At 48.0% G+C, this 25228-nt stretch overlaps 1 protein-coding gene across 2 annotated transcripts in view; it reads right to left on the bottom strand.

The window, feature by feature from the left end:
• Positions 1 to 6057: 6057 nt before the first annotated feature.
• GGNBP2 (gametogenetin binding protein 2) overlaps positions 6058 to 25228 on the bottom strand; it is a 35043-nt gene continuing 15872 nt past the window's right edge. The window contains exons 5-13 of one of the 2 annotated variants that reach the window (XM_056865153.1): positions 22527 to 22640; positions 20176 to 20385; positions 15805 to 15979; positions 14717 to 14911; positions 12888 to 13032; positions 10163 to 10288; positions 8281 to 8423; positions 7318 to 7566; positions 6058 to 6329 (exon numbers count right to left, since the gene is read on the bottom strand). In XM_056865153.1, coding sequence (XP_056721131.1) covers positions 6126 to 6329; positions 7318 to 7566; positions 8281 to 8423; positions 10163 to 10288; positions 12888 to 13032; positions 14717 to 14911; positions 15805 to 15979; positions 20176 to 20385; positions 22527 to 22640 — 1561 coding nt within the window. In that variant the 3' untranslated portion in view covers positions 6058 to 6125. The remainder of the gene's footprint in view (positions 6330 to 7317; positions 7567 to 8280; positions 8424 to 10162; positions 10289 to 12887; positions 13033 to 14716; positions 14912 to 15804; positions 15980 to 20175; positions 20386 to 22526; positions 22641 to 25228) is intronic. The other variant, XM_056865154.1, reaches the window with a different exon arrangement.

The following is a 25228-nucleotide window of genomic DNA, read 5'->3' as shown; positions in this document are numbered from 1 at the left end:
TTCCAAAGCCGTGGGTCCAAGGAGAAATCAAGATTAAGAAATGGAGGAAACTGTTCCCCAAAGCCAGCTTTGGGCCACCACAGATCATACAGGGCAGGACTTCGGTAACATTGCCCTGTGAAGGAACCGGATGTGACAGAAATCCTAAAACTTGCTAAGGCTCTAGAGCAGTGGTTCCCAAACTTTTCTGGCCACCTCCCCCTTGGTTCCACAAACTCAACCCCAGTGCCCCCTACCCTAGCCTATAAAAAGCATTATTCAAAATAGTGGTTTGCATGACTCACTAAAGAAGATGATAACAATACAATTTCAAAACAGTAACAATTAATTGCACAGCTATTCAAAATCAAAGTAAAACTTTTTAGTTGAAATTTATTCAACAAAACTGATGGACTTGATCCAGTGGCCCAAGCTTAAAAGTCTGGAAAAATGTTCTGATAGTTTCCACCGAATGCACCAGCATGGTGCCATAGCTGGATCTATTGAAAATTAGCGAACGACACAGTTGAAGGGGCCCACCTCCAGCGCCCCCTGCTGCCCCCTTGCCTCCTAGTGCCCCCCTAGGTAATCCCACCGCCCCCCAGGGGGTGATACTGCCCACTTTGGGAACCACTGATATTGAGTGTCACCTGGAGTGTCTGGGATCTTGGACCCCGAGAGAATGAGCTGCTCACTTCCACCCCTCGTTGGACCATCCTGGCGGACTGAATCCCTTTTGGATTACCAGGTGCTTGATGGAGGTGGGACGCTTGATGGAGGTGGGACTAGATCGGACATGGCTCTGACTGGTAAAAGTAGCCGCTGACATCAGAGGTGGGCCTTTGTGTGGGATTGGAGAAATCCGTTTGTCAGTCTTAGAAAGGAGGCTGGCTGAGGTCCAACTCCATTTAGCATAAATGTCTGGACATTTGGGATTGTCCCTTGTCTTCAGTTTTCAGTCTTCAGTGGAAACTGGGCCCGCAGGAAGTTGGGTAGCAGTTAAGGACTCCGATTTGTTATCACAAGGAACTCTGCACATGCTCTGAGGAACCGGCTACAGCATAGATAATGTGTGTTTAGCTTAGTTAGTGCAACTGTATTGCTTTTCATTTGAATATTTCTGTGCCGTTGTTGCTGGGTGCTTTCCCCTGTATTTTGTTTTGCTTTTTTCTACCCCTTTTGGAATCCAACCCCCCTTTCTCTGTCCCCTTTTACAATAAACTTTTTTATAAAGAGTTTTTTGTGCGTGTGTGTCTTCTCTTAGTGCAATCTATTTTTCTGGGATATTTCTCTTAATCTCTTCCCCATGTACTAAACTGGACAGGTGCTCAGTGGGGACTCAAAGCAATTTACCACTTCATTCTCCCCATCTATTTTATCCTCAGAAGAACCCTGTGAGGTAGGACAAGCTGAGACTGTGTGACTGGCCCAAAGTCACCCACCAAGTTTCCATGGCAAAGCCAGGATTCAAACCTGGGTCTCCCAGTTCCCCATCTGGTACTCTAACTACCGGCTCTTGTATCTCATGGTATTCTTCTAATTCTCTCCCCCCTGCCAATCCAGGGAGGCTGGGCAGAGAGACAAATAAAATAAATAGAAAGAAGATACTTAACACCTGCCTCTTAGCTCTCAAAAAGCCTTGCAAGTTACTTTTGCAACTGCCCGACTGGTGTTTGCTGGCAGCAGAACTGAATATATTGAGGACTCCCTCCTATACACTGTCCCAAGAGTAAATCAAATTGTATTAAAATTTTCCTAAGTAGACCTGCATTAAATTGATCTGCGGATCACAGGCCAGGCTTCCACTGACATTGTTTTAACTGGAGGGCACGGGCTTCAAATCTTTCTCTCTAGCATGATGTCGTGGTTAAGAGCGGCAAACTCTAATCTGGAGAACCGGGTTCGATTCCTCACTCTTCCACGTGCAGCTGGCTAGTGACCTCCCGCCAATCACAGTCCTCCCTGAACTGTCTCAGCCCATGCTGAGGCAGGCCGTGGCGAACCCCTCCGAACATCTCTTGCCTTGAGAACCCTAAGGGGTCATCATAAGCCAACTGCAACTTGACAGCACATGTGCACAGAGTACATTTTAACCCAGCCCTTCCCCTAAGGGACCCAAAAGCAGCTTATCTGATTGGTCTCCCTGCCTCCATTTTATCCACAACAAGCGAGAGGTAGAATGATCAACCCAGGGCCACCCAGCCAGCTTCAGGGCAGAGAACCATCCTGCGTTTTCTTTAGAAGCAGCTTCCTGCCCATCTCAAAGGGAATGTATTTTCCACCTGCATTTGATCAGCCTTGCAGGGTCATTTATACTTTGGGTGATGCAGGGCTTTATTACTCAGAACATGCAGTTGGGAAATGCTCTGGAGGGATGGATGAGCTTTCCTCCTGGCAGCAACCAGAAATGAGCCACTAACTCTATGGTAGTTGAAATCAACGGCCGTTTATGCTTGGTAATTAGCAGTGTGTTCCAGGCTGAAGTGCCCGCATTTTTTTTTTATTTCTTCACGCTGAACCGTCATTCCAAACTTCACTGCATACCAGCATCGCCCCTTTAACGTGACCTTTTGTATTTGCTCCGCCCCCGCATCAAAGCATTCACTGAAGGAAGCATGCAGAATCCCAGTCGAGGCTTAGCCATGCAAACAACTATTGCTAATAGCTATGCAAATGAAGGAACGAAGGAGCAGGCGAGTGGGGGGTGGAATTTGTTTGACTTTCTCCTCTTGCCTCGGGGCCGTGAATAGTCATTTTAAAGTTCAGATTAAAAAAGCAGCATTGAGCAAGGAGCAGAATTGACCCTGCATAAATGGCCAATGTTTTATTGGTGGTCTGAACAGTGTTTCGGGAACTTCTGGAAGATGTTATTTCACCTATGCCCACAAGAGGGTGTTCACATTCTTCTCCCCCAGGCCTAATCCTCCCCAATAGGGGGGACCTGAGATTCCTGTCTCATTATCAATGCTGATTTTTCCATGCCTAGTACCCCTCTACATGAGCCCCATGGCGCGGAGTGGTAAGCTGCAGTACTGCAGTCAAAAGCTCTTACTCTCAAAACAGAGATTCTGTCACTAAGACCTCCTACCTGGTTCAAAAATGCTACCCAGCCCTAGAAGACGCAGGTAACCTTGACAGAGTGCTTCCCCCCAGGAGAAAGGTATTTTGCTCTTCTGTCTCTATCCACCTGAACTAACATCATGCTACCTTTAGCAAAGGGAAAGTGTTTTGCAACCTTTTGTCTACTTGTAAGGGTAGTCTTAATTTCACATCTGAAGGGCTTGGATTTCTTACATACCATGCAAATGATGTTTTTATAAAAATCAGTTTTATATCATCTTCCTACCCTGGGAGCCCAAAAACACAAATCATAGTTTTAACTCTGTATAAAACCCCTGTCTTTGGACAGGTGCCCAGCATTACTTGAGAATTCTAAGGTCCATCTCCCCTTATAATTCCCATGCCTCAGAAGTCAAAACAGTCAAGGTTTAAAGTCATTGGCCCTCCTTGAGAATGGGCTTTCTCTCTACACAGAACTGGATGGAAATTTCCAAACACCTCTTGAGATCTTCTCAACCAGTCAAACTTTCATGGTAATATGTAGGCCTTTGTTTAAATGTGCATTTATTAATAGTTAAATTATGGAATTCCCAGCCCCAGGATGTGGAGACGGCTGCCAACTTGGAATGCTTTAAGAGTGGACATGGAGGAGAGGGGTATTCATGGCTACTAGTAAAAATGGATACTAGTCAGAGTGCTGTGGAACACAGGCAGGACAATGCTGCTGCAGTACTGTTTGTTGGCTTCCTAGAGGCACCTGGTTGGCCACTGTGTGAACAGACTGCTGGACTTAATAGACCTTGCTCTGATCCAGCAGGGCTTCTTATGTTTAATCCGTTTATTCAAAATTGCTGCTAATCTTTGCACCCCCAGCCTAGATTTCCAAGTCTCTCTTCTTGAGTAACAGATTTCTCTGTTAAAACACTTGGGGGTGGTAGGACTGAACACCTCCGTGAGTTTTCTTAGCTGCGAACAGTAGAGGGGAAATGCTTCTTTCCACAAAATCTTCCTCCCCCCTCCCTCAATTGTCAACTTTTCGAAAGTGATTAGCAACTTTACTGTAAACCCTCTTAATTGCATAAGAGGTGGCACCCAAGGGGCTATCTTGGCACTGGGCAAATGTTTCAATGACCCCAGGAGAAGCCGCTGCCTCCCTTGTCCAAAGGGCTCTGGAGAAGCAGGCTTGCAGCTGTGGTGCTAACAAGAGGAAAGGGGGATCAACCTCAGGACACCTGCAGACACCAAGCCAAAACAGGCCATGTGTGATCTGGGGCAAAGGGCAAAACCAGTCAGAGGAAATCTAGCGGATAGGCAGTGTAGCACCCGTGCTAGCTAGCTATCATCCAATGATTTTTCTGGGCTGCAGTTCAGTCCCTGTCCCCATCTGTGCCCACACAGGCTTATTGGTACAGAGCAGTTGTCTGTACTCCATCCATGGAGTTAAGAAAAATTAAGTGCCCTTGAACTGAACACATGAAGCTGCCTTATACTGAGTCAGACCCTTGGTCCATCAAAGTCAGTATTGCCTACTCACAGCAGCTCTCCAGGGTCTCAGGCAGGGGTCTTTCACATCAACTATTTGCCTAGTCCCTTTAACTGGAGATGCCGGGGATTGAACCTGGGACCTTCTGCATGCCAAGCAGAGGCTCTGCCACTGAGCCACAGCCCCTCATAGTAGGGTGGCAATTTCTGGCAATTCCCTTCTCCTGCGGCAGCCCAGACCCCCTCCCCTGAAATTTCGGTCGGGGGGGGGGGCAGTGGTATTTGAAAAACAGCAGGGAGGACAATTCCAGCAGAGAGGGAGGGGAATCTGTGCTCTCCCCTCTTAAGAACAGGGTTGTCGTTATTTGTGCTGTCAAGTCACACCTGACTCATGGCAACCCCTTATGGAGTTTCAAGGCAAGATACCTTCAGAGGTGGTCTGCCATTGCCTGCCTCCGCATCATGACCCTGGTATTCCTTCAAGGTCTCCCATTCAAATACTTGGCAGGGACGACCCTGCTTAGCTTCTGTGATTTGACAAGATCGGGCTAGCCAGCTCAGGGTTTCTAAATGATCTTAATGATATGGTTGCCCTGACCACTGTGGCCCAGGCTTGTCCCGTCTCATCAGCCCTGGTTAGCATTTGGTTGGGAGACCACCAAGGAAGTCCAGGGCTGCCACAGAGAGGCAGACAATGGCAAACCACCTCTACTTGTCTCTGCCCTGATCTGGATGGCCCAGGCTAGCCCAATCTCGTCAGATCTTGGAAGCTAAGCAAGGTTGGTCCTGGTTAGTACTTGGATGGGAGACCACCAGGGAAGTCTAGGGTTGCTACGCGGATGCAGGCGATAGCAAACCACCTCTGAAGGTCTCCTGCCTTGAAAACGCCATGAGAGGTCACTGTAAGTCAGCTGTGACTTGACGGCACTTTCTACCACCAACTACATGGTTGTGTACAAGTCACTATATTATATTTTGATTGCTGGGAACCACATCTGGCTTTCCAGATGTTTTAGTACCTTTCGAAGATCACCACACTAGACTTAGAAACATGCAAGTCTTTGCTTGGTTTTTTACTATGCATATTAATAAATATTCTTTATTCTTAAATTTTTGCACATCGCGCTCCAACATATTACATCCTGAACATTTTTGCAAATGGATGTCTAACTCTGAAAAATCTTTATAGCGAGCTCATTGTCATTTCTGTACAGAATTATAAGTACAACATTACTTTTGCCACTATAAGTTGATTATTTTTGTTGTTGTCACAGTTAAGAGAAACACAGAATGAATAGAGTGAAAGAGAGACGGCTTTAAATTATAAGGATACTAGGCGTTTCCCCAATCTAATCAAAACTAAAAAAAATTTCAATCTTGAAGAAAAAAAGACGATCAGAAGTTAAGGGAATAGCCTCCACCAGCCTCCTGTGCAGAAAATAAAAGGGGGGTGGGGAGAAAAAAAGAAAAAGAAAAGCCACATTGATTTTAAAGGATAAGATTGTTAGGTCACTAAAGAAAATGTTTTAGGGGGGTGGGAAGGAGAAAAGGCGCAGTAGTCATCTGGAGAGTTTAGTTGAAAGACAGAGCTAATTTTATTGGGTTTAGTTCGCTCCGGCTGTTGTCAACCAGCTGCTACAAGCTGGCCTCTTGTGATCATTCAAGCGGCAGTATTTGTTGAATTTCTCCTTCAGATGCTGCCGGTATTGTTCTCTATTGCTGTAGAAGGACTTGTTGTTTGCCATGAAGGACTGGATCTCGTCTTGAGAGATGAAGATTTCCTCATCTGAAGTGCATTCAGATTCATCCTGCAAACGAAACAAGGGAGAAGGAAAGGACGGGAAGAGGGAGAGATGAAAACTTCAGCAGATACACCATCATGGGAACTCCTCCCAAATCCTGGCCTCCAAATCTGACCCACTCAACAACCACAAGAACAGGTATACCTTTACTTAAAACCCTGAATTAGAAAAAAAAATCAAATGAATCATGCTAGCATGGTGTAGTGGTTAAGAGCGGTGGTTTGGAGCGGCGGACTCTTAATCCGGGTTTCATTCCCCACTCCTCCACATGAGCTGCAGAGGCTAATCTGGTGAACTGGATTTGTTTCCCCACTGCTACACACAAAGCCAGCTGGGTGACCTTGGGCTAATCAGTTCTCTTTGAGCTCTCTCAGCCCCACCTACCTCACAGGGTGTCTGTTGTGGGATGTACAGCCCTGTGATGCAGCCTAGGCCGAGAGAAAGTGACAGACCCAAGACCACCCAACTTGCTCCATGGCCAAGTGGGGATTTTAACTAAGGTCTCCTAGACTCTAACCCAGTTCCCCAACTGCTACACCATATATTCACTATCTGAGCATAAATATCTGCCCATTGGTCTCCAGCCTAGTGATCAGGGTAGACTGCCTCTGTATATGAAGGCTTTAAGGCACAGGCCATGGCTCAGTTAAAGAGCAACTCCTTGGCATGCAGAAAGCCGCTGGTTCAACCCATGGCATCTCCAGGTAATAGGATCAGGTAACAGGTGATGTGAAAGATCTGCCTCTCCCTGAGAGCTGTTGCCAAAGCAGGCAATACCGACCATGACAGACCAAGGATCTAAGGCCAGCTTCATGCGTGTTATTTAAGTTGTTATGGTGAAGAGTCAATGAATCTCTCAATTCAAATGCAATATAAACTAGTGGCCAAACGGCACCTAAACTCTTGCAATGTTTCTCAGGTCCAAAGCCCTGCTAAGTGGCCAGACAGAGCCTGCAGGCTGGGAAGAAGGAAGAGGGAGAGTACTGTTACTTACGAGGAGCTCCACCAAGCTCTTGGCACCCTTCCCAGAATTGGGAACGGGGCCCACTTCTGGAGGTTCTGCACACACCACTGCTGCCTTCCTGTGGTCCAACCAAGGCACCGGCTGCCCGCCCTTCTCTGCCCGACAGCAAGGCTCAGAGCACGGGTCTTTGGTCTTGTCTCGGTGGAACTCTCTGGGCCCCAGATTCCCTGAGTTCTCTCGGTTACTTGAGTCTACAAGGCAGCTACCCAGTTTGTGGATCTGGAAGAAGGAAGCAAGGCTGGTTTCTTGGTTGCCCTGCAGAATTTCATGACATTTCTTTTCAGAACACTGGTGAATTGCTGCAGGCAATTTATATTCTTTTTTTAAAAAAGAAATATTAATACCGGGTAGGACGGTGCAGGGTCGCCATGAGTTGGAAGCGACTTGACAGCACTTAACACACACACACAGGACGGTGCAAGCCCTGACCTGACCTGGAGGACTCAGGCTAGCCTGATCTTGGAAGCTAAGCAGGGTCGGCCTTGGGTAGTACACCTGGATGGGAGCCTGAGAAGGAAGTCCAGGGTTGCTATGCAGAGGCAGGCAAGACCACCTCTGTTCGTCGCTTGCCTTGAAAACCCCATGAAGGGTTGCCATAAGTCAGCGGCAATTTGACAGCACTTTCCACCACCACTAGAACAGTGCAAAATGATGTGCCCACACCTTTTCTTTAACCTCACAACACTGCACCGGGAGGGAGGGTACTGTGACGGACACTAGGGCAAGCCAGTCAACAGTGCACACAACCCCCAGTCTGATCTGTGGAAAGGGGTTCCATACGGAACCCAACTGAGGCCATGATGCCCACCACTATGAAGGCTGCTCATCGCTACACAGGGGAAGCTGAGATGCAGCATCTTCCCATGCTCCCCACATGCAAAACAAGGAGCTACCCCTGAAGATCCCCCCACGACCCCCTGCGCTTTTACTCACATGCTCAGCCTCACACTTCTTGCTTTTCCTCTTCTTCTTTCTGCTTTTCCCTTTCAGGTGGTCTTCCGAATTGGCCCAGCATTCCACACAACTGTCCCCGTCCTCCTCCTTGAGGTCGCAGTGATGGACACACGGGTCCTCACCTGTGAGAGAGACAGGGTTATCCTCCTGGAAAGGCAGAGGGAGAGAAGACAGAAGAGCACAGACACCGCCTGGCACACGCAACCCATTTTTGAGTGCATGGGGGTTATGAGAAAGTAGCTGAGCACACCCCAAGAAGAAAAGTACCAAGAGGTTTTAGCAGGGGGAGGAGAAAAGGAAGATTCCTGAGAACCAGAAAGGGAAGTAGGGACAAAGGGGAGCAGCACCCGGGAGGGACAGCTCAGGCTTCAAGCAACAGGAAGATGACAAATGTTAAGATCCCACATGGTAAACCCTGTGGTTTCCCCTTCCCCAGGATAGGGCAGAGCCAGAGGAGATGTGTGGCTTACACAGCCCGATACGAAGAACAGGGCAGTAGAGAATCATAGAATGCACTTCAACAAAGACAAATGTAAAGTTCTGCATTTAGGTAGGAAAATTCAAATGCATAATTATAGGATGAGGGAGACGTTTGAGCAGTAGTGTGTGTGTAAAAAGGATCTTGAGTCTTAGTAGACCAAACACTGAACATGAGTCAGAAGTGATGCGGTAACTAAAAAGGCAAATGCGGTCTTGGGATGCATTAACAGTAGTGTCCAGATGACGTGAAGTGATGGCATCGCTTTACTCTGCTCTGGTTAGACCTCAACTAGAGTATTGTGTTCAGTTTTGGGCACCACAATTTAAGAAAGATGTAGACAAGCTGGAAAGTGTCCAGAAGAGGGCAACAAAGATGGTGAGGGGTCTAGAGACCAAGTCCTATGAGGAAAGGTTGAAGGAGCAGGGTATGTTTAGCCTGAAGAGAAGAGTGACATGGGATATGATAACCATTTTCAAGTACTTGAAGGGCTGTCATATAGAGGAGGGTGCGGAGTTATTTTCTGTTGCCCAAGAAGGTCGGACCAGAACCACCGGGTTGAAATTAAATCGAAAGAGTTTCCGTCTAGACATTAGGAAGTATTTTCTAACAGTTAGAGTGGTTCCTCAGTGGAACAGGCTTCCTCGGGAGGTGGTAAGCTCTCCTTCCATGGAGGTTTTTAAGAAGAGGTTAGATGGCCATCTGTCAGCAATGCTGATTCTGTGACCTTAGGCAGATGGTGAGAGGGAGGGTATCTTGGCCATCTTCTGGTCACTGGGGGTGTGGGGGGGGGAGATAGTTGAGAATTTCCTGCATTGTGCAGGGGGTTGGACTTGATGACACCAGGGTCATCGAGTCCAACCCCCTGCACAATGCAGGAAATTCACAACTACCTCCCCCCCCACACACACACCCAGTGACCCCTACTCCATGCCCAGATGGCCAAGATGCCCTCCCTCCCACTATCTGCCGAAGGTCACAGAATCAGCACTGCTGACAGTCGGCCATCTAGCCTCTGCTTAAAAACCTCCAGGGAAGGAGAGCTCACCATCTCCCGAGGAAGCCTGTTCCACTGAGGAACCGCTCTGTTAGAAAGTTCTTCCTAATGTCTAGATGGGAACTCTTTTGATTTAATTTCAACCCGTCAGTTCTGGTCCGACCTTCTGGGGCAACAGAAGAAAGGGTCCTGACAGCAAGGGTAAAAAAACAAGCAATGAACCAGCAGCCCCACAGCCCTGGAGGACGAGGTAAGAGATGTGCAGATAGGAAGAAGCCTTTTGTGAACCCAGGAAGTCAGAATGCAAGAACAGCTTCCAAAACATAGCCACAGATGATGCTTGCGCTCCTCTGCACCCCAACACATGCCCTCGATGTCAGGCCTACCGTTTTCGTCATGGTTGCAAATTCCCTCTGTGCAAGCGACATCCGAACCTTCTCGAGATCCTGTTTCACTGCCCTCCATGCTGGACGAATAACCACAGTCACTGCCGTTACAGTGTGCAGATAATCCTGGGTGGGGGGGAGAGAGAGAAGACCGTTACCCTATTCAAGTGGGGGGGTTGCAGAGGAGGAATAGCCTGAGACAAGTTTCGACACAGTCTCTCTCTTGAAACAGCCAGTTTCAAGGACAGAAAAATACACCAATCCATTTTACAACCACCAGTACTCCAAGGGACAAGTGCAGGACAACTCTTAATAGCAAAGAAGCTTATTGCATGCCAAAGCCACTGAAACAGGGCCAACCACAGTAGGCATTTCTGTATAACAGGGGACAGGGAGGAGAAGACACTTCCCAGGTATGCAGGTTTTCTTTTAATTCATCCAAATAGCCCAAGTATGCTCTTTGCTCCGTTAAGGAAAACGAAATGCTAAGCATGAGTTAAGTGGGGAGGGGGGAAATGGGACGAAAACTGGCCTGCGCAAACCTGTGACAGCTGAGAGTACCCAAGAATGTATGATGAGCATCTCTCCCTCCCCCCCTTAGTAAGAAATCTCCTCCTCCCCAGCCTGTACCATCCAAGATTGGGGCTTCCTGCTCCTCCATTATTATTAAAAGCATTCATTAGCCACCTTTCTCTCTTGAGAATCTCAAGGCAACTTGCATAATTAACACGATTATAAAAAAAACAATATGAATAAAGCAACAATTCTAAAAACACATAAAAGGTCACAATTTAAAAACTCCAGTTAGGACTGCCAATAAATACAACCGAATCAGCCAAATGCGGTCCTCAATTAAAACAGTCTTCAGCTGCCTCTTGAAGATCGACAGTGAGGGGGCCCGCCGCACCTCCGTGGGGACACTGTTCCATAATTGTGGGGCTGCCACTGAAAAGGCCCTCTCCTGTGTACCCACCAAATGAGCTTATTTGACTGGTGGGACAGTCAGGAGGACCTCTCCCTGTGATCTTAATTTCTGGGCATGAATGTCTGGGAGAAGACGGTCCTTCAAACACCCGGCTCCCAAGCCATGTGGGGCTTTAAAAGACCAAAGCAACGATCGCCTCAAACTCCAGATGCTTGCTCCAGATTTCGCTTCCTAAATGCCTAGCCAGATTCATCTTGCCCCAGCTGTCTAGCAGTACTGCATTTGAGGGGAAGGGGCAAATGCCCCCCTGCTTATCACCACTGCCCATGGAGGCCCCTGCTTTTTAAAAGCATCTCACTGCAAGTGTGAGAATGGGAGACAGGGGGGCCGAGAAAAATTGTGGGATTTTAAACTTGTCAAGAGTAAGCACTGGAGGGGCGTACGATATTCTTACGCAACAAGGAGTACTTCCATAATGTGTTATCCATTAAAAAGCAAAACTAAAATGTATTTCCTTACTTCACAGTTTTCCCAAAGAACAGAAGCACTTGGATGCTCTGCCAGGAGAGGGCAGGGTATAATCAAATGAACTAAATAACAAATCCATTCAAAGACAGCTGGACCACAGCGGCAAAGAACATTAAGTGCTTGTGTCCCTAAAATATTGTTTCAGGTGGTTTGCAGCTAGAGTCCAGGAGCACCTTAGAGACCAACAAGAGTTTCAGGGTACGAGCTTTCTTTTCTTTTTTTAATATATTTTTAAATTGTTTTTTGTATAAAAGGGTACAGAAAAAGGAGGGATGGGGAACAGGGGTAAAGCATATTTCATCGTCCGGGCTTAATAGAAATCCAAACATAATAGAAAACAAAAAAACGAATATCAAAGCTTCTAACTTTAATCTAAAATATTAAATCTTCTTAAAACTCACTAAATCCTACTACATCCCCCAGACCTCAGCATAATTTAGTCTAGAAGGATACTAATACCCTAACTTCTATTATTTAAGCTAAACGTTTAAAATGTCCTGAATCTCACTAAACAGGTTTTTATAAGTCGTTGGTATCTTAATGTGTAGAGTAATTCATTTGTCAAGTGAATAATAATCATTTAAAAAGTTGCCATTTCATCACAGGGTATGAGCTTTCAAGAGTCAAAGCTCCCTTCATCAGACACGAATATGACAAAGGGAGGTTTGACTCTCGAAAACTTACGCCTCAAAAATCTTGTTGGTCTCTATAATGCTCCTGGACTCTAAAAGATAACCACCCACAGCCCTGGCTGTCACCTGCTGAAGCAGCCTGTTGCACCAATGAACAGGGTGCAACAGGAGAGGGGCCGTGGCTCAGTGGTGGCATGCAGAAGGTCCCAGGTTCAATTCCTGGCATCTCCAGTTAAAGGGACTAGGCAAGTAGGTGACGTGAAAGACAGCAGCTGCTGGTCAGAATGGACAATACTGGCTTTGATGGACCAAGGGTCTGATGATTCAGTATAAGGCAGCTCCATGTGTTCAACAGCTCTTACCAGTTTCCCCATTCAGCTGAAACCTAGTCCTAGTAATTTCCACCAGTTAGATCCAGTCTTGCCCTCTGGAGCAAGGAGTGCTAAAGGCTGCTCCACCTTCCATGTGAGAATCCCTTCAAACCTCTGAAGACAGCACTCTTCCATGGAATGCTCCACCAAACGTACCCGAGGAAGGCAGCTGGGGCTCAAGAAAGCTCACAATGAAATTAATGTTCCGCTGGACTTTGGTTCCACCAACGCCCACCGGAGGCTCCCAGGAGCCAGCTGAGGAGACGTACCTTTCTTTATTTTCGGCAAGCCCAGTAAAGTGCCACCGGTTGGACAAGTGCAGGACGTGCTTTCACTGGGGACGAGGACTTTGACGCAGCTGCTGCCGTCTTCTGCACTGCCGCAGGCTTTGCAGCTGCTTTCCAAAAAGTTCTCCTTCGAGGCGAGAAGCAAGAGAGAAGAGTCAAGGGTGAGCTACAGAACAGGTGCGACATGCAAGCACCCACATTTAGGGGGTCCAATTAAAACGCTCCTTCACTGACGCTGGAACATCAGTTTAATATATGGGCTTCTTCAAGATCTTCCTCAGTTGTTAGGGGCGATGCCCAGCCGGGAAGCTTTTGCACTGAAAATCCACACACCTCTGAATCTCCAGTTTATTTTCACCAGTACCTGTTAAAGGCACATGCAGGAACTGCACAGTGACTTGTGATCCCCAACATGGTGCCCATGGGCACAATAGTAGCTTGGTGCCCATTGCTTTATTCCCCAAAGCATCTCTCTCCGAAAGCAAAGAGCCAGTTCCGGCTTTCTTCCACTTCTTGCTTTAGGAGAACCCAGGAGGCATCCATTCAGAAATCGCTGCTCCAGCACAGAAGGATTCTTAGCCTGCCAACCTTCTTCAACTACCGCTTCATGGCAGCCATTTTGTGGTGGCACCCACTACTCCTTGTAAAAACTGCAAGAATGCCCAGAGGCTAATCAAAGGGGGGGCTACCTTACGTTTTACAAACCCCTGCCCGGGAAACATTTTAACAGCGCTTGCGCTGGGGACCTTCCTGGCAGTTTCCACTCTAGAAGCCAGAGCTACCCAGCCTTAAGTCCTCTACACCTAAGAGGAAGGACTCCTCTGATAAAAGCTTTCCAGCCAACACTGACCAAGCCACGTGTCGTTTTGTCCTTGTCGGGTGTGGGGCATTTCTATGCTGTACCCCTCCTCCCAGGAGTTTAAGGTTCTCCCCTTCTCCATCTTCATCCTCACATACACGCACACACGTGCAAGAGAGGTTACTCTAAGTCAAAGAAAGTGGCCTATGGTCACCCGGTGAACTCTGGGATGTGGGGTATCGGAAGCCTAATCTCTCAGGGTAGTCTGACATTCTAACCACTGCGCCACATTGGCTCTCAAGCAGACACACAATCCCCAGCATGGCCTCCAAACACAGTTAAACATGACTAACTCTTTGTTGCTATACTGTACCATTGGCCAATCGCATCTCACTGGTATCAGGTCTGAGCTTTAGCATAGGGGCTCCCCGTCCTGCCCAGATGGCCTGACACCACCACCTCTCACTTCCAAAGAAACATCCTAGTACGCAGCCTTTCACCAAACCATATTTCTCTCCTGAAGATAACCCATTTGGCCAAAAAGCTCATAAAAATAGGAATTGCTGGGGAAGGGGGGGTCATAAGCTGCACCTCCTTGAGTCTCCTCCTCAAGAAAACGACCACAAAACTGAAGATGTTTGTTCATCCCAGGCCAGGAAGGACAGAAAGAACACCCCAGGGGGAGCCACTGAGCTCAAGAGCAAGGATCCCAAAGACTTGTGGCATTCACTTTAGGTGGTGAATTCCGTACGCGAATGCAGAGATCGGTACTCAACCAGACAGCTTTTTACAAAGGAGTCAACAAGTCCACAAAGGCGCCTCTAACGGCCACGAGCCCACCATCGCAGCCCAGCTCAATCTGCGCGTTCTGACTCTGCAGCATCTTATCCTCAGAACGACACCCCCTTACAGATGTCAGAGCCTTGCAGGGACCACTAGCTTCAAGCCGACTTTCGTATGACATCCCGAACACTGAGACGAGGAAACGCCAAAGCACACGGTTGGGGCTTACCTTCTCCTGGCTGCTCTCCTTCTCTTCCATGGCTTGCAAGGGAGCCGGGATCTCGCAGGCACACTTGTTTTTCCTCCGGTTCTTGCGCTTCAGGCGCTTCTTCTCCTGCTTGAGCTCCCGCACCCGCTCCTCTTCAGAGAACTCTTCGAAGAGCTGCTCCAGCCGGCTGACGCCCTGCACTTCCTCCACGGCCATCTGTACAAAGACAAAACACCCCCACAGGTCAGGTCTAAGATGGCATGGCCCACAAGCTGGATAAGAACATAAGAAAAGCCCAGCACAGGATCAGACCCAGGCCCATCAAGTCCAGCAGTCTGTTCACACAGTGGCCAACCAGGTGCCTCCAGGAAGCCCAAACAGGACAACCGCAGTAGCACCATCCTGCCTGTGTTCCACAGCACCTAATATAACAGGCATGCTCCTCTGATCCTGGAGATAATAGGTGTGCATCATGATTAGTATTCCTTTTGACTAGTAGCCATGAATAGCCCTCTCCTCCATGAACATGCCCACTCCCCTCTTAAAGCCTTCCCCCTATTCCTTTTACTTTTTGCACTGCAAGACATGAGCGAGCTTTCCACAAGATCCCTGAACCTCAAGGCTACAGACACGCACACCCAGAAGACCCAGGGAAGAATTTTCTAGTGTCCACCATCTCCACAGACACTAACTACAAAAAATGGCTTTTCCTCCTGCAACGACAGGGAACTGCTGCATAAGGTGCTCAGCTTGATTGTACAAATACACAATTTGTCGTTCAGACTGTGTGGACAAGTTGCTGTTTTAGAGAATATAGGCATAAGCCTAGTGGCATATTAATGGCTAATGGATTTTTTTAATTCTAAAAACATAAGCTTTTGTGTAAAACCACAAAAACTAAGGGGGGACTGCAAAGCAAATACTCTTTCCGGACTGCCCTCTGGATCTCCCATAAGACCGAGTTTCGATCTGAAAAGCAGGGGGGAGGGAGAGAGAGGAGGCTGGGACTTCACTGAGCAATCTGCCCTCTTAGGATTGTGCAAATCAGCTCTGTCCTTAACAATCTTCCCGCAGGAGCAAGTGTGAAACGCAGGCTGGAGTTTCCTCACCTCAAAGCTTTTCCGTAAAGCATCGACGCCGAGGTAGAAGAGCATCTGCCACGTCTGCTCCTCTGCCCGGAGCTTCTGCCAGATCCGGTGCAGCCGCTCATACAGGTGAATGCCCAGGCAGGTGAGGACCTCTTCTTGGGCGATGTCGATCGTCTTGGCGTGCCTCTCTCTTCGCCTAGTTGCACAAAAGCCACAGCACATTGTTGCGAAGGGCAAAAGACATGATGGATCCTCCACCTCAGGGTGGGCAGCCCTTCCACAACTTGAGCCTGCTTCAGCAGCAAGAGAAGGGCCCGGCCCAGCCTGGAAGCGTGCCGTCACTCAAGCCCTGCTATTACTGAGCAAATACATTGCTCTCATCTGCACGCTCTGGGGAAAATCTTACCATTAAAATTGGGGGGGGGGGATTTGCTCGGGTGGGGGGGCTTCAGCTTTATGACAAAGCAACAGACTCTGGTTAGTCTACCAGATATAAGCAGCGATGGCCGGTCTGGGTGTTGGCCCTGGGTTCTCTAGCTCAAGTCCCCGCTCCGCCTGTAGGGCATCTCTATACTTCCATCTCTACAGCCATGCCACTGGCCAGAGGGGAGAAGACACTACTCAAACTGTGGTTTGTGAATTCAGACATCTCAAGAAGGCACGGTTAGTACAAATTACCAGGTTAAGTCCTAACTTGAAATCTTGCTTTGGTGCCTACCAACAAAGGCTAGTTTTTGTCAGATGGATGTCGGGTGTGTGTGTGTGGGATCATATCATGGCTTTTAAAGCACAATTTACTGTAATGTCTGACTGCGGCCAAAGAGTTAAGAAGCATGGGCTTTCTCAAGTTTGCTTCTAGCTCTAAAAATATTTACATTTAGGACCGTTAAGCATTGTTTGCAAATTAATAGAAGATGGTTTTTCTCATGATTCTAACAAAAGCTAACACGCTACACGTGACCCATTTTTTTTAAACGTAGGCCAGGATCCAGAAATCCACATAACTAATTTCACATGGCCAAGGGGAGTCCCATTTCTTCCACAACAGTCTCTCTCTTTCCTGCACCCCACAGCAAACGGATTTTGAAGCACAGAGCACTTTCAGCATTTGATTAATGCCACACTTGGTGGGCCAGAAACTGCTGTTCAAAGGAATGAGTCAGAAATCGCACCACCCTTGAATATGCTTGGAGTACCTTTGGATCGGGTAAAAAGGTAAAGGTCCCCTGTGCAAGCACAGGGTCATTCCTGACCCATGGGGTAATATCACATCCCGACGTTTTCCAGGCAGACTTTGTTTACTGGGTGGTTTGCCAGTGCCTTCCCCAGTCATCTTCCCTTTACCCCCAGCAAGCTGGGTACTCATTTTACTGACCTTGGAAGGATGGAAGGCTGAGTCAACCTTGAGCCGGCTACCTGAAACCGACTTCTGTCGGGATCGAACTCAGGTCGTGAGCAGAGCTTAGACTGCAGTACTGCAGCTTACCACTCTGCGCCACAGGGCTCCTCCTGTGGATCGGGACCACGTGCTATATATAGCCTTTCACTTAGCCATATCAACTACACATAAGACTGCAACTCGAGTATTTTAAATCACAAATTTAAGCCATGCATTTATTGACAAACAGGAAAAGGAAGAATCTGGGAATACATCTGCAAAGCATCGCCAGTGATTGAATGGCGTCTGTGCTGCGATCAGGCTAGAGATGTCCTTTAAACCACATCCATGACACCTTCACCAAGGCGAAAAAGAAAAAAGGCAAACTGCAATCATGCTTTCCCATAGCTTTTGGCAAACTGCAATCATGCCTTTCCATAGCTTTTGGCAAACTAAGTCGCATACATGCTTTGCGAACTTTAAAATGCTCTGATTTTCAAATTTGAATGTCCAAACAACATACCAGTATTTGGACATTTCTTTCCAGTCCCTCCATTCACAATATATATTGATCCAAATGCAAAACCACCTTACAAAGCCAAAAAAAACCCTCATCATTATTTTTTGGGGGGGCATGCAAGTTTGTGAATGTGTAACAAAGCTAATCTGCTACAACAGATTCGCCTCCAAGGCGAATCTTCCTGTCCACCCTGGTCACAAGCAACCATGGAAGAACGTAAGAGGTAAAATACTGTGAAATGCAGAGCCAGAGGAAATAATGCCTGTGATTGTATCACATGTTCATGATTTTAACAGATACGCACATTAAACTATGTATTCGTATGTAGCTTCATAACCTCTGAAAGGTCCAACAGCTGGTCAGGGAAAGTACAGGACCATCTCTTAACTTGACTGCTTATTAACGCAGCTGAAGAAATACAAAACTTATTGCAAAAAGTGCCAATTTTAGCCTTATAACCTTGTTTTGAGAATGTAATGAGAGTTACCAAGATGTAGCTTAGTCCATCTGTTGCTTATCTTCATAATCCTTTTAGGGACCAACTGTTTTTATTCCGAGGACAACCACAAGTAGAAAGATCTATTTCTGTTCCTGTCACCTTCTGTATAAAAAGTGTCATGAAAGGGGCTCATTAGACTTTCTGCTGGGGGCTTCAGTCAGAGAAGGCCTTTTCTCTGTGAGTAACGGTGTTTGTGCCCTGACCAGGATAGCCCAGGCTAGCCTGATCGCGTCAGATCTCAGAAGTTAGGCAGGGTCGACCTTAGCAAATATTTGGATGGGAGACCTCCAAGGAATGCCAGGGTCGTGACACGGAGGCAGGCAATGGCAAACCACCGCTGAACATCTCTTGCCCTGAAAACCCTATGGGGTCATCATAAGTCAGATGTGACTTGACGGCAAAAAAAACCCCACCAAAATCGTGTGTGCAAGAAGGCTTCCACATTTCCTGTGGTATTCTGCCAATCAGCTTAAAACCTGATTTGCCTTATCTTATGCATATAGCTAAATTTGAGATACATCAGATGTGATTTTTATTGGATGTGGGGGTTTTGTGTATTTGTTGGATTAATTAGCACCTGCTTATACTAATCACCTAATAAAAGGAGTCATGCCTTACATTAAATAAAATCATTAACTCGAAGACGTTCTCTGTTCTGCTAGCAAAAGATCTGACACCAGGCTCTTAATACTTCATTGTGCTGCAAGATATAAGTCTCTCTCAGGGTTGGTCTGGTACAGACCTAATAATTGGGGGTTTTGCAGATGTGAAAACTATTCAGAAAAACTCTTCCAGAGCTGAGCGGTATAGCTTCTTAGATTGGGTGCAAATCAGATCTTTTCGAAAAAGGGGAAGAAGAAACAGGCATCTACTCCAATGAAGAGATAAACGCAAGTGAGCTGTGGAAATCAACACGAGTCATTTCAGGTCAGAGTACTGATTTTATAGAACTGGTCACTGGAGGAGATCCAAAGGGGGGCAACCTTGGCTCCCTGGGTTCAACAAAACTCACAAATGGGTCTCATTTCAGAGGACCTTCCCTTGAGATTGCTGGCAATGCAGCTTCCGGAAGTTATGCAGGAGGGCTGAAGAGGGCATTCTGGAGTTATTCACAACTGTTGTGTTTATTATCTGGTATGGGTGGCTAGCCTATGACGACACCTTTCCATCCATTTTTATTCTGCCCTTCTTCCAAGGAGCTTAGGAAGGCATGGAAGTGATCTACACAACAGCCCCATGAGACAGACTAGACCAAGAGTGTGCGACTAGCTCAAGGTCATCCAGCAGGCTTCACAGCAGGATGGGGATTTGAACCTGGGTCTCCCCAGTGATAATCAGAGCCTCTAAGCACTATTTCACAGTGGCTCTCCATTCCACCAGTCTCTAACGCCATGGGTCCCCAACCTTTTTGAGCCTGCAGGCACCTTTAGAGTTCTAACACAGCATGGTGAGTGCAGCCACAAAATGGCTACCGCAGGAGGAGGAGCCAGCCACAAAATGGCTGCTGCAGCTTACCTTCAATCATACAGCAAAGATCCTTGTGCTGTTGGTGGTAGCTGCTGCCAAAGCAACGTTCTAAAAAATCTGCAATCAACTTTTCAGTGGCCAATCAGAAGTCTTCCTGGGCCAAAGCCCCACATGGCCCCACTCACCTTCCAAAAACGCTTTGTGGGCACTAAGAAAGGTGTCAAGTGGGCACCACAGCACACATGGGCACCATGTTGGGGACCTGGGCTCTCAGCAACCCTCTTTTTAAAAATCCCTCCAGTATTACTTGAAAGACCACAAACACAATTCAGGCCATGAAATGTACATGACTCGGATGCGCATCTGTAACGAAGGCGTGCACATCCTCACCCCAGGGGCAAGGGATTTAGGATGCAGCTGCAAGGTTAGGAAAGATACACATGTATATATATTGCACTTAAAATATACATTCAGTAATTCAAGAAAGAAAGCAAAGCGCTAGATAGCCCACTCTAGCCAATTACATACTCATACCCTCCTGCAAACTCGGGCTCGGCCCGGCCAAGGAGGTGCGCGATGAAGTCCGTCTCACAGCACACATGGATGTGGCGCTCGTGGGGACAGCAGCGCAGCCCTTCGTACAGTGCAGCACAGTAGCCCTTCTCTTTGCTGCAGTCCAGCTCGCCTATCAGAATGGTGTATGCACGCAGCACTTTGTTTTTGCAGTCGGTGCAAAACCTGTTTTAAAAAGCAACCGAAAGAACAGAAATTGGGTACGGCTGTAGTGGTAGAACAGAAGAGGCGCTGGTCTCTGGCAAGGAAGCAAGAACAGAGCAACACCACACACACACAGAAGATGTGCTGGTCTCTGGCAAGGAGGAAAGAATGGAGCAAAACACACACACATACACAGAAGATGCGCTGGTCTCTGGCAAAGAGGCAAGAACGGAGCAACACACGCACGTGCCCTGGGAACTTCCAGAAGTCTCCTTGAGCCAGGAAACAAACAATGGCACTAAAGTGCTATTCAGCCAGAACAGCTCGTCAAATGTGTTAAAATGTTGCTTCAAAAAGGAAAAGCCTTACCCTCAATTAATTTGCTTTTACTGTTTAGAATCTGCCTTTTAAAAATATAACCCACAGTTTGCCCATGCAAGGATAACTGACAAGGAATGCAATTCCTAAGCTTGCATTATTTCTAGATGGTAACAGCAAGATTTTAGAGTTTCCTCATAATGAAGCACTTAAGCGGCAATTAAACACGGTTCTTTACTTGTGCTTGTCAGGGTGCAGGACTTTCATCAACAGTGTGAGGATCGATGCAAAGAACTGAGCCCATGCGAAAGATACAGCTAAAATGAAAGCCTGGCCCTCTTCATGCACTCCCTAATTAACACTTGGGCGTCCCAGGACAGAACACCATGCTCACAGACCTCTCAGGTTCTGCCAGACACAGACATACACAGCCCAGTAATACAAGAGAACCAGTTCCTCTGACTGCTGCACTGCAGAGCCCATGGCACACCAAAGCAGCATTCCGGATGCCCTGCTGCCACCGTGCCAAGCGGTTCCCATCAGCCCCTTTACACACTTTTGCAGCAGCTGCAGTTATGTGGACTCAAAAAGCTTCAGAAGCTGGCCCAAGCAGTTTCCAAAGTCTGAATGGGCTCCTTTGAGCTGCTCTATTTCTCTGATTGTCGGACCAGAACCAATGGGTTGAAATTAAATCAAAAGAGTTTTCGTCTAGACATTAGGAAGAATTTTCTAACAGTTAGAGCGGTTCCTCAGTGGAACAGGCTTCCTCGGGAGGTGGTAAGCGCTCCCCTGGAGGTTTTTAAGAAGAGGCTAGATGGCCATCTGTCAGCAATGCTGATTCTATGACCTTAGGCAGATCATGAGAGGAAGGGCATCTTGGCTATCTTCTGGGCATGGAGTAGGGGTCATTGGGGTGTGAGAGGGAGGTACTTGTGAATTTCCTGCATTGTGCAGGGGGTTAGACTAGATGACCCTGGTGGTCGCTTCCAACTCTATTATTCTAATGGAGATAAACCAGAGTCTCTCGTCAGAGGAGCAGCCGTGGCTCAGTGATAGAGCATCTGGTTGGCATGCAGAAGGTCCCCTGAACAATCCCTGGCATCTCCTGCTAAAAGGGCCAGGCAGTAGGTGGTGTGAAAGACCTCTGACTGAGACCCTTGGAGAACCACTGCCAGTTTGAGTAGACAATATTAACTCTGATGGACCGAGGGTCTGAATCTGTATAAGGTAGCTTTATGTGTTCAGAGGCACACTGGCTCTCTTAGGGCATGAGAGTTGATCTCAGGGAGAAAATATAATTATTTATTTAAAGCATTTTTATGCCACCTTTTCACCTGATTGGGGTCCCCATGGTGGCTCACATAAAACATTAAAATTATAAAATAATTCAACTTGTCATTAAGAAGAAGAAGAGTTGGTTTTTATATGCCGACTTTCTCTACCACTTAAGGGAGAATCAAACTGGCTTACAATCACCTTCCCCTTCCCACAACAGACACCCTGTGAGGTAGGTGGGGCTGAGAGAGCTCTAAGAGAGCTGTGACCAGTTCAAGGTCATCCAGCTGGCTTCATGTGGAGGAGTGGGGAAACCAACCCGGTTCACCAGATTAGCGTCCTCCACTCATGTGTAGGAGTGGGGAATCAAACCTGGTTATCCGGATCAGAGTCCACAGCTCCAAACCACTGCTCTTAAACACTACACCACGCTGGCCACAAGAGTTACTTTTTCTAATACTTTTTTAAGCTACCAAAGCTATCCCACTGGAGCTACTTCCCAAACAGAGGGACTCCAGCAGCAGAGAAAGCCAAAGGGGCAAGAGGTGCTCTATAGCCTGTTTGCTCACCTGTGTTTCCGGAGATACGTTTCCAAGGTTTCTAAAAGACAGCTAGAATCAATTAAAACTACTTCGTCCCTGCACTCCTGGGACATGAGCTCCCACACATCCATCCAGCAACCCCTACGGAAGAAAGGGAGAGATCGTGCATGTGAGAAGTCATCACCCACTTCCTGGTACATGTTACAAGGTTTGGTGGTACAAGGAGGTCCCACGCGACACCCCAAACAGTTGCGGTTCCGTTTACCTGGCTGTTCCCTGGAAGGGTCCATAGTAGAAAGTGATCCTACACCTGCTCTCCTTCCTGTCGTCTTCACTATTCCTCTTATCTGCACCTAACTTCTCTGTACTCGGGGCGCTACCGTTCCCTTCACTGGAGCACAGCGTTAAAACAAGAATTTAACGGCTATAACACACATGCAGCGCTTGCCCTGAACTTTTCGTACAACTGAAAACAGAGCGGGGAAGAAAAGGGGTGAACCAGCCGGACGACAAAATGGAGGCAACAAGAAATCCACTCCCCCTAACGTCTTCTGTTTACTCAGAATAGCAATGCCCGTGTGGTTGGACTTTGCAAGAATGGGGCTCTCAACAGTCCTGGCTGGGCGCAGCTCATAATGGGAGGGAATGTATGTTTTGGCACTGTGGTTGCAGGTTACATTACAGAAAAACATTACTGCATTTTGCTTTTCTAATTATCATGTAACATTGCACTTCTTGTCATTACGATTAGCAGCTTCCAAGTGCTTTTTAGAGGGTGATGTTCTTGTTGCCTCGCATTTCCCTGGACTTCGACCTCCCCCAGATCTTACAGAAACCAAAATACCTTCCACCCCACTAGTAAGCAAGAGGGGTTAAGTGGATGACTGCAGCTTGTGCTGAGAGCGAGAATAGGTTTTCATCGCTTATGCAGGGGAAGAGGATTTGAGGGTTCTTTTACCAGGTGTGGATTTTAATGCTACATTGACAGCTGCAGAGTTTTTTCTCAGTCAATCAATAAAAATAATACTAATTCTCTCATTGTTTATCTAGATATCTGTTATATAGACAGATAGTTCATTTTTTAATTTTGATTTTAGTGTGACACTGTTCAGGGCCAAATTGGCCATATGAACAGTATCACTAAAGTAAAGCAGGGGAAGAGGAGCGCGCCCATGTTCTTTCCTGGAAGCCGGGACAGGAATTGTCTGAAACAATCTTAACCATCAACTCTCTTGCTATCAAAGTGACCAACGCCTAACTTGGTTGTATTTTTTATTTAAAGTATTTATCAACCAATTTTCTTCCATACAGAGCTCAAGGTGGCTTTCAATATTAATACAATACATAAAATAGATTATGTAATAAACCTGGCACAAGCCAGGTGGTGGTCATCCTTTGATAGACGGCCTTGACCTTCATTCCTGGAAGCCTCATTACTCCTAGACATGAGGGGGAAAGGAGCGACCCTTGTGGCTCTGTGAGTAGACAGCATGTTTGGCAGAACTGGCAAGAGAACTCTGTATACTAGACAAGCCAGTGATGGACGAGCTATGGTCATTCATTGAAGTCTCTTTCACCCATGCCCTCCCACAACACACTAGTGGGTATATTCATTATCAGAGAATCCCCAGGGCTAAACTTAATCCAGAAAGAATTGCCGTATTTCTAGAAGGTCCAAAGGTATGTCATCACATCTCTGGGCTGGAGCCTATCAGGTTTTCACGATCTCACCCTCCAGCCTTTCCAGCCAGGAGATGGAAATTAAATTTTGAAAGGCTCAAAACAAGGATGGGGGGGAAAGAAGCCTGCTCTACACCTCAAGTTATCTGGCTACGTACCGTATATACTCACGTATAAGCCGAGTTTTTCAGCCAAAAAAAAAGGGCTGAAAAAGCCGAACTCGGCTTATACGCGGGTCAATACGGTAGAGGGGGGAGGGGGAGGGGGGAACTTACCTCCATCACCGCCGCCGCCGGGCCCAGGCGCCTTCCTCTGGCCGGGAGGGGCCTGCCTGCGTAGGCAGGAGGCCCCCGCCGGCCACGTCGCCGCCGGCCGCGCGCCTGGCCGCCTCCCTCTGGCCGGGAGGGGCCTTGCGAAGGCCCCTGCCGGCCGCGGCCGCGCGCCTGGCCGCCTCGCTCTGGCCGGGAGGGGCCTTGCGAAGGCCCCCACCGGCCGCAGCGCCACCGGCCGCGCGTCTGGCCGCCTCCCTCTGGCCGGGAGGGGCCTTGCGAAGGCCCCCGCCGGCCGCGGCGCCGCTGGCCGCGCACCTGGCCGCCTTCCTCTGGCCGGGAGGGGCCTGCCTGCGCAGGCAGGAGGCCCCCGCCGGCCGCGCCGCCGCCGACCACGCGCCTGGGCGCCTTCCTCCGGCCGGCAGGGGCCTCCTGCCAGCCCAGGAAGGCCGCACCGCCGCCGATTCGCCGCCTCTTCAGGTAAGTAGGGGGTTCAGGGGCTCTTCCCCCTCCCCCCCTTGGATGGCACTGGGGTCGGGGTGGGTTGGGGTGGGTTGGGAGGGCCCGGAGACTGGCGGGAGGGCGACCTGGGGCAGGGGCCCTGCGCTCTAAAATGGCGGCCGCCATTTTAGAGCGCAGCATTGCCGGTAAAGGGAATTTCTTATTGACCCTCGGCTATACGCGGGTCAATAAGAAATTCCCTTTTCTGGCCTCAAATTTGGGGGGTCGGCTTATACTCGGGTTGGCTTATACCCGAGTATATACGGTACTGACCAAGTT

This window comes from Euleptes europaea, chromosome 19 (assembly GCF_029931775.1).
Source record: "Euleptes europaea isolate rEulEur1 chromosome 19, rEulEur1.hap1, whole genome shotgun sequence".
NCBI classification, from domain to species: domain Eukaryota; kingdom Metazoa; phylum Chordata; class Lepidosauria; order Squamata; family Sphaerodactylidae; genus Euleptes; species Euleptes europaea.
The sequence above is the reverse complement of the archived record's forward strand: the minus strand, read 5'-3'. Positions and strand labels throughout refer to the sequence as shown.